This window comes from Sorex araneus, chromosome 2, assembly GCF_027595985.1.
Source record: "Sorex araneus isolate mSorAra2 chromosome 2, mSorAra2.pri, whole genome shotgun sequence".
Taxonomy (NCBI): Eukaryota; Metazoa; Chordata; class Mammalia; order Eulipotyphla; family Soricidae; genus Sorex; species Sorex araneus.
This window is the reverse complement of record NC_073303.1, coordinates 136,068,229-136,080,278: the sequence shown is the minus strand read 5'-3', so window position 1 is coordinate 136,080,278 and position 12,050 is coordinate 136,068,229. Positions and strand designations below refer to the sequence as shown.

Here is a 12,050-nt window from a genome sequence, read left to right as displayed (position 1 = left end):
GCTCTGCCTGTTTTGGTCTTCCAGTCCGCAGCCGCCACCGCCCCCGGTGCCCGAGCTTCCCTGGGCAGAGGAGGGGGGCTCCGTTTATCACCTGACCGACGACGACTTTGACCGGTTTGTGAAGGAGCACTCCTCTGTCCTCGTCATGTTCCACGCCCCATGTGAGTGGCGCCCAGCCCCGCCCTTCCCCCCGCTGCTCCGAGACAGGAGCGGGCACTGGCTGTCCAGGGCCCTCTGGGCGCCTGAGTGCCTGCATCTGGACAGCAGACTGAGCCTGGCAGGCGTGAGCCCTCCCTCCCCAGAGTGGGCCCTCGGGAGCCCCCCAGAGCAGAACCATCCCTTGTCACCCAGGCGGGAAGCAGGCCCTGCCGAGGGGGCACAGAGGCCGGGGCTGGCGCTGCAGACGCTCTCCCTAGCCCCACCGGGCACCTCCAGTCCTTTGGCGTGGCAGCGTCAGTAGCAGGACGGGGTCAGTGACGGGAGTGCCTGCCAGTGCCCGCGCAGCTCCCGGGCCTCTGGGCCAGCGCATCTCCCTGAGGGACGGAGAGTTGCTGCGGCGTGTTGCCTAGAGGGAGGGACTCCCCTGCACAGTGAGCGACGAGTGATGAGCCAGGGGCTGTGGGCCCTGCAGACCCCCGGGTTCAGGGTGGGGCAAGCTCTTCTGTCTCTCCATCTCCTCCCGCTGACAGCCCGGGATGATAGCGGAGGAGAAAACCCACAAGAGAATGGCCTCAGTTGTGATGATGCGGTGGTGCAGACCGACCGTGGGGACCCTCAGGCTCACTGACCCCAGGGTCATTGCTGGGCTGTGAGTGTGACTGTCCTGTCACAGAGCAGGAAACGGTCACACGAACACATGCACACACATGTACACATACACAGACACACACATGCACTCACCGGAAATGGGCCTCTGCCATGCTTGTCCCCTCCCCCTTCCCCTCCCCCTTGCCCCACAGTGCCAGCTCCGTTTTGAGGTGCTGAGGTCGCTCAGAGGGGAAGTTTTCCAGGGAGCAGGCTCCTGTTCCCACCGCAGGGTGCCTGGCATGGCCTTCCCTCGAGCAGCGCCCAGGGATATGTGCGGTCTGGCTGGGAGAACTGGAATGACCCCGCCTGCTCTCCAGGCTCGCATGGCTGCTGAGGGGGCAGGGTCACTGAGTGGAGAGCGGAGGTGTGTTCTGGCTGCTTCCCTCTCGGGAGCTGTGCCCACACCCCTGCATACCCCCCACAGCGCGCACACATGCGCACACACACACATAGACACACTTCTCCAGCAAGCCTCAGACCAGAGTCCACTGGCTCCGGAAGGAGCACTGAGGCTGGAGCTGTGGACGTGGTTTGTGCAACACATCATGAAGAGTCTGTTCCCTTTGCTGAGCCCCGGAACGTATCCAAAAGCAGCATGTCCCAGAGAGATGGGCGTTGTCTAATAGCTGTTCACTGAGCCCTTCCCGAGGACCCTGTTGCAAACGGCAAGTGTGTGTGTGTGCACACGTGCATGTATGTGCGTATGTGTGCATGTATGTGCACGCGTGTATGTGTATTTGTGTGCGCATGTATGTGTGTTTGTGTGTGTACATGTATGTGTGTTTGTGTGTGTGCATGCACGTGTGTGTATGTGTGCATGTGTGCGTGTGTGTGCGCGCGCGCGCGCGCGTGTGTGTGTGTGTGTGTGTGTGTGTGTGTCTTCAGGGTAGCTGATGCTTGCAGGGTCTGTGCCCTTCCCCTCCCTGCCAGACCCTGCACTCACCCATTCCCGTCTCAGGCACAGAGTGGGGCTTCATAAAGAAGGAAAGGAACAAATGAAGCTCTGAGCACTGAACTGGAGGCTGAGCCCGGGAAACCAGAGCACACGCGCTGTGTGCACCCCAAGTCTCCTGACACCTCCCCACACTTCCCCGAGCCTCGCCGCCTGTCCTGGGTCCCTGTGCCCTGTGGTGTGTGCCCTGCCACCTGGCTTGCCTTCAGCTGGGCCTGGCAGAGTGGGAGGGAGCAAGGCAAAGGTGTCTCCTCTGAGGCCGGGACCCCTTGACCTGTGGACAAGCAGAGGTGCAGTGAGGCCCTCGCCCTGGGTCCGCCCCCACCCCCACAGTTACGTGGGTTCCAGGCAGGTTTGTCCCAGCCCAGAGCTCTTCCTGCGTGGCCCATGCCTGCCCAAGGAGGCCTCCTCCTGCTCAGGGCCTGGTCATCAGCCAGGACAGGCTGCTGGAGGGGCTGCATCCCCGAGGGCGGGGCAGGGCCGCTCCCTGTGCCTGGTGCAGTGGCAGTTCTGGAGAGGTGGGGCCGTGGGCGTCACCTGTCTCCTCCCAGTGCTGCTTAGTGTGGGACCTGCCGCTGGGCAGCACCCCACTGGGCAGCGGGGGCTTCGTGTCCCCAGTGTCACACTTCGAGTGAGTAGCCCTGCGTGGGGCGTCCAGGGAGGGTGTCCTTGAGCAGCAGGTGCTCAGGAGCCAGCCGGGAGGGAGCTGCAGGGGCAGACCTCTGTCGGGAGGGAGCACAGCTCTGCCCTCGTCCACCCTACCTGCCAGCAGCTGGGCTGTTACTCCACATGGCACAGCCCCTCACGCCCCAGTTTCTGTGCCTCCAAGTTTATTTCTGTGCTAACCATAAAGTAACAGGTGATTTGTGGAAAGTCCGGGAGTGACAGGGAAGTGGAGCCGAGCAGGCCACGCCCTGGGCGCAAGAGGTAGGAGAGGGCTCCAGTGCTGGCCCTGCACACAGCCAACCCGTGTGACCCCACCAGGAATGACCCTGAGTGCAGAGCCTGGAGCAAGCCCCCATACCCAGGGGTGCCCATGCTACCCAAGAAAGGCAAAAAGCACCTTACTACCTGCTTGGGGTAGGAGGCTTTTCACTTTTTCTTTTTTTGCACCGTTCTTGCTGGCTTTATTTTCCACTTCTGTCTTTCAGTGAACACAGTTAAACCCTTTCCTCTGCTGCATGCAGAGCTGTGGCCTTTCATGCCGTGACATGTGTCATCCTTTTTCTCAGTGGCACCAGTTGCTTTAGACAGTATTAGCAGATGTCTTGTGGCAGAAGCAGAGCCGGGTGCCTGGGTCACACAGCTACTGCCATACCCCGGCCGCTCTCACCCCTTCCTCACCACACCCCTGCCACACCACACCACACTCCTGCTGCTCTCACCTCTCACCCCTGCCAATCTCACCCCTGCCTCACCACAACCTTGTTGCTCTCACCCCTGCCATTCTCACCCTGTCACACCACACCCCTGTGAACCCGACCTCTGCTGCTCTGCCATGTCACCCTGTCAGGCCCATCCGTGCTGCTCCCAGCAACAAGCTTGGTCCTGTATGTTTCACAGAAGCAGGATCATCCCTGTCTGCTTTTCCATGATTTGTTCCTCAGAGATGTTTTCATGTAAATGAAGGTGTTGGCATCTGAGCTTGCCTTCATGCTTGTAACCCTGAGAATATTGGCGATATAGCTGGGCCATACTTAAAAATTTTTTTTAATTGTATGCACTGTGGATTAGAGCACTGTTAGTGATATGTTCCATTGATGGCACATTCCTGCACCCCCTCCTGCAGTGCCACTCCCCTGCACGAGCTCCCAGGCCCCGTCCCTCTGTCCTCTCCTCTCTTCCCTGTGATGTGTTTCTGACTAAGCAGTTCCAGTTACTGATGCCTTTGGCCATTTCCTACCCCTCTGCCTTGTTTCTCTGTAGCCCATTCAGACCCTCTGTCCCTCTCCTGAGTAACTGCACTCAGCAGGATGCTCTCCGGTGCCTCCCCCAGCAGCAAACTGCATGACTTCATCTTTTCTTGGAGCCAAGTAGTAGTCCTGTGTGCATGACCTGAAGATTCTTACCCAGCCATCTATTCTAGACCTTGGGTTGTTTCTAGAGTTTAGCTGTTGTGAACAGTGCTGCAGTGAACATAGGAGTGCAAATATCTTTTCTTAATAGTTTTTAGGGCCTTTGGGGTAGATGCCAAAAGGCAAATTGCTGTGTCATAAGCTCAGTTTCTAGTTTTCTGAGAAGTGTCCGTATTGTGTGCCCAATAGGCTGGACCAGTCGACATTCGAACAACACTGAATGAGGGTCCCTTTTGCCCTTACCTCCACGCCAACATTGCTTGTTTTTGTTCTTTTAATTTATTTACTAAGCTTTTGGGGCCACACCTGGCAATGCTCAGGGGTTAGTCCTGGCTCTGCAGTCAGGAATCACCCCTGACACCTGGGAAGGAACCCAGATTAGCCTTGTGCAAGGCAGGCGCCCAACCTGCTGCCCATCTCTCTGGCTTCTGTTTTTGTCCTCTGTGGATGTGTCTCTGATGTGACGGGGTCTCTCATTGTTCTATCTGCATTTCCCTGATGACAGGGGTACAGAGCATTCTTTCATCTCCATGGACCACACATTTCTAGCCATCCCTCTGGTACTGACTCTGCAAACAGTGCCCCCACCTGTGATGCAGTGTTGCTGGCACCTGTCTGACTGTTCATGCTGCTGCAAAGTGTGCAGACGGGAGCTGGAGTCGAGGGGCCGCTGCCCTCCAGGAGGGACCCTCGGCCTGTCCTGCTGTGCCCCTGTGCCCAGCAGGCTCTAGGGGGACCCGGCACCCTTCTCTCCCCGCCCCCCACCCCCACCATGCTTGCACATTCCAGGCACCCTGGGCCAGCCCCTTGGCCTGTTTTGCTCTTATCTCATTTGTCTTCTCTTCTTGCCCTCAAACCTCATCCTTCCGGACATTCTGGGCTCTGTTCTCCATGCCCTGGATGTTCTTCCTCTCTTTGTCTTTACGATTGCTTCCACTGGATGAATGGCACATTTTTTTGTAGTCCAGCAAGAGTCTGTCTGTTCAGCGTGTGACTCTGGGCCAGCTTAACTGTCAGCTGGTCCAGGGAGTCACACGGTCTTCACCATGAATCCCCCAGATGTCCTTATCAGACCATCCCCAATCCCCAGTTTAGGAGAGGTCAGGAGGTCAAGAAACTTGCCCAAGGCCAGAGCCCGAAAGGCAGCTTCAAGGTCCAGCGCGGAGTCAGCCCAGAGGCCCACTCTCTGCCAAGCCTCCCACCCTGAGCTGGCATTGGCGGGCAACGTGGCAGGTACACCCCCAGAATATGAAAAAGGCGTCCTGCGTTTCACTTGCAGCATTCTGCGTTTTTGGTGGTTTTATTCATCTGGAGTTTTCTTTAGGTGGTTGTGCCAGGTGGGAAGAAGGGACCCACTGTTATTTCTTAAAGTTCTCTCCCGTGCATTGCTTTCCTGGTATTTTCTTATTTTTTATTAAGAACACTTTTGAGGGACGCATGCTTTTTGTGGTCACATAATATTCTGTTGTATACTGGTGCCATAAATTACTTAGCCAGCACCGTAAGGCTGACAGTTGGAGCTGCTTACCGTATTTCCCTGTTATAAATCACCCCGCGGAGAACATTTTCATGCATAAATATTTGTCCGCACGTCAGATAATTTCCTTAGGATAGAGGCCTGGAAGAAAAATGTTAAAAGCTTCTTATCTGCATTTTTACACCGATGTAGGGAAGGCAGGGGAGCAAATGGAGCCCAGCCCTTGCTCTGCGTCGGGGGGCGGGGGGGGGGGGGCTGTGACAGATGGGCCCCTGGCGGGTGAACCTGCCCCTGTAGAGTGGCTCAGCTCACGCGGCCTGACGCCCTGAGGGCCCCTGACACCTGGGGGTGTCATTGAGGCCCTCCTGCCCCCAGCGCAGCTCTCCACTCCCAGAGAAGGCAGCAGACCAGGACCTCTTGGCTCCCCGATGCCAGGGAGCTTTCCCCATGGACCTGGCGCCCCGGGAACCCCAGTTCCATCTGCTGAGCTATCAGAGAGCCCGAGGTGTGACAGATGCCTGTGGGAGGTGGAGGACCTGGATGCTGGGGTGGGCAGGTGCCAGGGTGTGCTGCAAGGCGGGGCGGCTGCCTTCTGGGCAGGTCCCGTCACATGCCAGCCCTACACGGGTGAGGAACACCCAGGGGGCCTGGCAGCAAGACCTAATGGGCGGTCAGATCACGGCCTGGATGCGAAGGGCACTGGGCCAGGGGTGCTCCCCCCATGCTAGCAGGACACCCTGAGGGCTGGAGGCCTTGCCACACATGCTCTGGAGTGAAGCATGTGCCTTCACCTTACTGTCTTGCTCAGGGCGCAGAGGGAATTGAGGCGTGAAGAGAGTGAAAGCCCTCACGCTGCTGAAGCTCTGTTCTTATGGTGGGTCACACCCAGCCTGGAGTAGGTCGGAGGGGAGGGCAAGGAGGGTGAGGGGGCAGGTGAAGAGGTTCGGTGCGGCCGGCTGATAGGGAGCAGGGCCTGACCCTTGCCCACACAGAGTCTGGTCACATGGAGCGGAGGCCTCTGCATACAGGTGCAGCAGGGGCTGTGCTGCCTCGGGCGGGCCAGGTGTGTAGGGCACCAGCCTCAGGACCAGAGTTGTCGTCATCTATGCGAGGTGGGCGCTGCACGTGGGCCGTGTGTCCTGTGTGTGCCCTGTGGTGTGAATGCCCTCCTGCGCCCTCCTGAGTGCGTCCCGCGTGTGGTCTGCGCCTGTCCTGTGCCTGGCCGGGCTACTCAGGACATGGAGGCTGGCAGTGCCAACCAGTGGTTTGTGGCATCGGGGAGGAAGCAGCCGGGGTCTGGACCCGCGCTTGGGGCAGGGGATGGGCGGCTTCCCTGGACTCCGAGCTGAGCCATCAGAGACCCCAGGGAAGCTGGAGCCCCCAGCAGCTGCCCAGGCAGATCCCTGAGGCGGACAGAGGCTGTGGGGGCAGAGAGGGGCCCCAGGTGGCTGTGGGGGCTGCAGCGGGACTCGCTGGTCTGGGGCTTGTGACTTGGGACCTTTTTCCTTCTTTCGCACGTGCGTCCTGCTGTCTCCCGCTCCCCACAGCCCGGGAGTCTGGGTTTCACTCTCGTAGTGGGAAGCTACTGGAAAGTTTCAACCAAGGGAGTTTGATGTGATTTACAATTTGGGGGGAAAAAAATGTCAGAAGACAGCTTTTATCACAGCCACAAGGCGGGAAAAACTAAAGGCCCCCACATGGCAATTAATTTGTGAGCAGCAGAGAAACAGGCGGGCTGGCGGGTCCAATGTGAGCTAGAGCCTCAGGGCGAGTGGTGGCGGGTTCGGGGCATGGTGGAGATGGAGTACGGGGGCAGAAACCCCCCACTGCGGTGGGCCCTGGCTGTCAGGTGGGCTATGGCGACAGCTCCAGCTCGAGGACCTACCTTCTGAGGCCACCTGGGCTGCTCACGGCGTCTGCCAGGGCCTCCGTGTCTGGCTTCCTGAGCTGGGGCCTCCTGAGGGCATGCAGCCTTCATGGGGATCGAGCACTTGTATTCCACTGCGGAGTCCAGGAGTCCTGGATGTCGGAGGTGGGGCTGGGGGGGAGCCTCAGGTCATGCTGAGAGCCGGAGAGCTCACCCCACCGCTCCCATGATCCATGCCGTGATCCCAGCTCTTCCTGGAAGCTGCTCAGTCACTGAGGTCAGGAGGCAGCCCCGGGGGCCTGTTTGCCACCCCGAGGCCAGGACGGGAGGCAGAGGGGCAGGTGTGGGACCAGCGCTGCCGTCTAAGAGTGGCAGGATTCTGCGATCCCTTGGGCATTGCCCTGCCGTGCCACTCACATCCTGCTCGGGGAGCGTGGCGGAGGGTCGGGGGGAAGGTGGGGGAGGGGTGTGTTAACAGCGCCTGCGGCCTGCCCGGGGCCTCCCCGGCTCTGCTGGGCTGTTGCAGGGGGAGGACTCTGGGTGATGGCACATCATAGGAGGTCCTCCGGGCTTCTCTGTGTGCGTTTCTTTGTTGTTGGTTTCATTTGTTGGCTTGCGCCTTGTTTGAGGCCGCACCTGGCAGTGTGTGGGGGCTGCCCCCAGCTCTGTGGTGGGCCTTGCTCCGCTCCGTGCTCAGAAGGGCCTGGCCCGCCGAGCTGCTCTCCAGCCTGCCGCGAAATTTCTGCAGTCACCCACGTCGTTGTCCACCCATTGTTGATCATGTCTGTCCCTTTCCGGCCCCTCTGCTCGTGGTGAGGGCGTGACAGTGGCCAGACCCCAGCCATGTTGCCAGAGTGTCTAGCTCTGCCTCAGACAGGCCTGCTGGGGTGCCTGGTCCTCCAACTCCTGCTCTGTACCACCCTCCTGCAGGGCCGTCCGGCGGGTGGGCCTGAGTGCGTAGAGCAGTGGCTGCCCACAGGCTGTAGTGTCTGAGGATGATGGCAGGATTTAATTTCTGCCCCTTGGGCTTCCTCCACGCCCTCCTCCCCACACCTTGATGAGCACCTCTTGGATGGGGGCACCTGTCCCCTGTCCCCTACCTACCCTCCCCACTGGGGCTTGTTCTTCTTTTCCTCCGGTCTCCAGGTGTCTGGGAGTCCTGGGACAGAGACACCCCCCACCTCGCCCCCCCAGCTGCATGCCAGGGGAATATTTCTCGGGGTTTCTCCCTGCAGGGTGTGGACACTGTAAGAGCATGAAGCCGGAGTTTGAGAGCGCAGCGAAGGTCCTGCATGAAGCAGACGGAGCAGATGTAAGCTCCCGCAGCCGGCCCGCTACCTCCCAAGACGGGTGGGGGGCCCATTAACAGGCGTCCCATAGCCTGGCTTGTGGCCCCCAGTAAACCTGCCCTCGCCAGACAAAAGGGCCTCTGGGGGCAGGGGAGACTGAGATCAGGTGCCCCCCTGGTGCCCTCTGTTGGCCCCTCACACTGGGAACCAGCCCGTCTGAGCCAGGTTGGTGGGGTGGGCAGAGCCCCCAGCCCAGGCGTGGGAGCATGGGGGGCGAGCGGGGGGCCCCTCTCTGCCAGCACGCGTCTGAGGCTGTCTGCATGGTTGGCCTCTCCCCCATCCCAGAGCTCTGGTGTCCTTGCAGCTGTCGACGCGACGGCCAACAAGGGCCTGGCAGAAAGGTTCCACATCTCCGAGTACCCAACTCTCAAGTACTTTAAGAATGGAGAGAAAATGTCTGTGCCCGCGCTCAGGACCAAGAAGAATTTTATCGACTGGATGCACAAGTAAGTGGACGCCCTCGACTCCAGCCGACACCGGGGCACCCAGCCCAGCCTGATACCCCAGTCCTAAGCCCCGCGCGTGGCACACTCAGCCCAGTGCTGCCTTCCCAGAAGCTCTGCCGTTCACTCCGGTAGCAGGTGGGGCCTTGGTGAGTGCAGCACCTTCCCCTGTGGCACCTGGGGAGAGGCTGCCTCCGAGTGCTGCCGGTGGAAAAGATGCCTGGCGGGGAGTGGGCTGGGGTGACGGTGGCACCGCCACGTTAATGCCCGAGAAACTCTACAAGTCGGGTTCTGGGTGAGGGAACGGGCGCAAGTCAGCCTCAGCCGAGCATGCAGATGTGGGGTGGGCAGAACTGGGGGGCAGGGGTGGACAGGACGGAGGGAGGGGACTCGGAGGGGTCAGCACGGGGAGCTGCGTGGGGCCAGGGAGGGTGAAGGCAGCCAGGACCAGCAGAGTGTGGGTGTCAGAGGTGAGCAGGAGCAGCCAGAGCAGTTCCCAGACTGGACTTGATGCTGGACTGAGGCACGTGGGGAGGGGCCAGGCGGAGTCTGGACAGTTCTACCCTGACTGGCCGCCGACGTCAGCGCGTCTCCGCTGGCAGCAGCTTCCCGGTCTGGGCTCCCTTTACCAACTCTGTCTGCTCTCCGTAAGGAGGCCAGGGCCTCAGAGTCTCGTCCCCGACTCCCAGGGGCGCGGGTTCAGTGACCTACCTGAGGGCCCCAACTAGTTGCCCGGGTTGGAGCCCAAGTCACCCCAGCCCTTGCCCGTGCCCGCCCCCCTAGCCAAGGCTCAGACATGGAGCTGGGGGATGCCGTGGGCCACGGGCAGCAGTGAGACCCTTCTGGACCAGGGCACGGAGACATCTCAGGGGCTGCCCGGCCCGCACTCGGGCTCACGTCCTCCCCGCCTCGTCTGCACGGGCGCCACAGAGGGAGCCGCACTCCTCTGCTGGTGGTGTGGAGGGGGTCTTGTTCTGGTTTGGCTCAGGGATCATCCTGGCAGTGCCGGATGGAACTGGGCTTGGCGGCACGAGGAAGCACCTTAGCCCTTGTACTGTCTCTCCAGCCTCTGAAACTGAGGCTGTCCACGGAGCGTGGTTTCCTCAGGGTGCCTCCCCTCAGCACCCCCTTCCCCCCACAGCCCTGAGGCCGCGCCCCCGCCGGAGCCCACCTGGGAGGAGCAGCAGACCAGCGTGCTGCATCTGACCAGGGACAACTTCCGGGAGACCCTGAAGAAGAAGAAGCACGCCCTGGTCATGTTCTACGCCCCTTGTAAGCAGCAGGGCGCGCTGGGGGCTCGGGGCAGGGCTTGGGGCGCCACTGCTGGTTTCTTTCTTCAGGCCCCAGGGCCTCCTTTCAGCTCTGCCTCCGTCGCTCTCTCCCAGCCTTGAAGCCCTCTGTGCCTCCGGGCAGTGACACCCCTGCACCCTGGGGTCTTCCTTCCTGCCCCCTCTGGCCACTTCCTTCCATCCTGGGCTTCTTCCTCCCCGTGGACATTGGCTGCTCCAGCAAACCTTATGCTTCAGCCATGTGGATCTTTTGGCGTTCAGGCCCTCTCGGTGACCGACCCTCCCAAGGGGTGCAGTGAGGGGACAGTCACTTCTTTCTTCTCCATCTGTGTCCCCCCATCACCAACCATTTTGGTGAAGCGTACGTTGAGGCGGCCTCTGCAGGTATGCATGTCACCTGGACTCTTGTCCCCAATTCCCTTTCAGTGGGGCTTTCGGGGGGCCATAGAGGGCCTCGCCCTTCCCAGCTGGATAAGTCTCTGGGGAGCGCGAGTGCTGTGCTCTGCTGCGGAGTCATAGCCTCTCTGGACTGTGGCTGGCCCGCCTGCTGCCCTCGCCAGTCTCCTGGGGGTGGGGTGGGGTGGGGTGGGAAGCCAGCGTCTGTCTCCAGGGCAGAGTGGCGCCCCGGCCCCGACGGAGCACAGAGACAAGCCCGCCTTTTTGCGGCCAGCTGCGGGGCGGGTGGGGGCACGCTACCTGTCATGGAGCAGAGGACAGAGCTCTTCACAGCATGCCAGCTCAGAGTCGAGGGACATCTGGCCCCAAAAGCAGGAGTCTTGGCCGATCGTTGAGCAGACTCTAAAGTCCACGAAAGGCTTTTTCCAGGACCTTCCCTTTCCTTCCCCTGCCCCCGCCTCACCCTCACTGGGCAGTCCCAGGGCCCCACCCACCCACTCAAGCCGTGCCCTCCGCCTCTGAGACTTTTCCTCTCGACGCCACATCTGCGGCCTCTTGCCCCACACCTGTGGGCCTCAGCCCCCGCATCCCTCATCTTCCCCAGCGTCTTCCTGGTGGGGCTTTTTGTGAGTGACGAGAAGGCACCCTGGCAGCTCTGCCGTATTGGGAGGTCCTGGGACACAGGGAGAACACAGACGCTGCTAGGCTTGGGGCTCACAGTCCTCCCGGGCTTCTGGCCCCCCCAATGGCCCCCTGCACTGCTGTCTCCAGGCCCTAGGGCAGGTCCTCAGACAAGTTCATCGTTGGACTCAGGGCAGAAGCAACCACCCAAAGGCGGTGTTTGGGGTTTTGTTTATTTTTTTTTCAGTGCTCAAAATAATTGCATATGGGGCTGGAGAGATGGCTCAGAGGTCAAGTACTGCCTGGCTCCCGCGAGCACACAGCCCCGGGAAACAGAAAACCAAGCCCAGACAAGCTGTGTGCTTTATGACATTCACTCTGTCACTTGGACTCAGGAATGAAGAGTTTCATGCAGAGACGGCAAGGGCATGGACAGAGCGGACAGGTGTAGAGGCAGTATAGCGAACATTCCAGCCGCTTCCTCAGGCGCCTGCCCCCTGCTGCTGTCTCCTGCCCAGCTGCGGGGAGTTCAGAATTGGGGTATTCTGCGCCAACCTCAGTCTTGGGGTGGGGAGGGGACAAGAGTGGTGCCAGGTGGGAGAAATCAGCTTGTGACTGCTGACCACTTAGAGACAGCCTGACGCCCTTTCAGACAGGTGCCTCCCAGGTCCTTCCCTGCACTTCTCTGCAGTAAGGGGGCGCAGGGTCCTGTGAAGGCTGGGCAGCTGGGACTGAGGGGCTTAAAGTAACAGGAACCTGAATTTTCAGGTGCCC

The 12,050-nt window shown here is 60.5% G+C and overlaps 1 protein-coding gene across 4 annotated transcripts in view; it reads left to right on the top strand.

The window, feature by feature from the left end:
- Positions 1-12,050, top strand: part of PDIA5 (protein disulfide isomerase family A member 5) — a 65,751-nt gene that overhangs the window by 46,735 nt on the left and 6,966 nt on the right. For 3 of the 4 annotated variants that reach the window (XM_055128247.1, XM_055128246.1, XM_055128248.1), the window contains exons 11-14: positions 25-161; positions 8,414-8,490; positions 8,813-8,973; positions 10,112-10,242. In XM_055128247.1, the coding sequence (XP_054984222.1) occupies positions 25-161; positions 8,414-8,490; positions 8,813-8,973; positions 10,112-10,242 (506 nt within the window). The remainder of the gene's footprint in view (positions 1-24; positions 162-8,413; positions 8,491-8,812; positions 8,974-10,111; positions 10,243-12,050) is intronic. The other variant, XM_055128249.1, reaches the window with a different exon arrangement.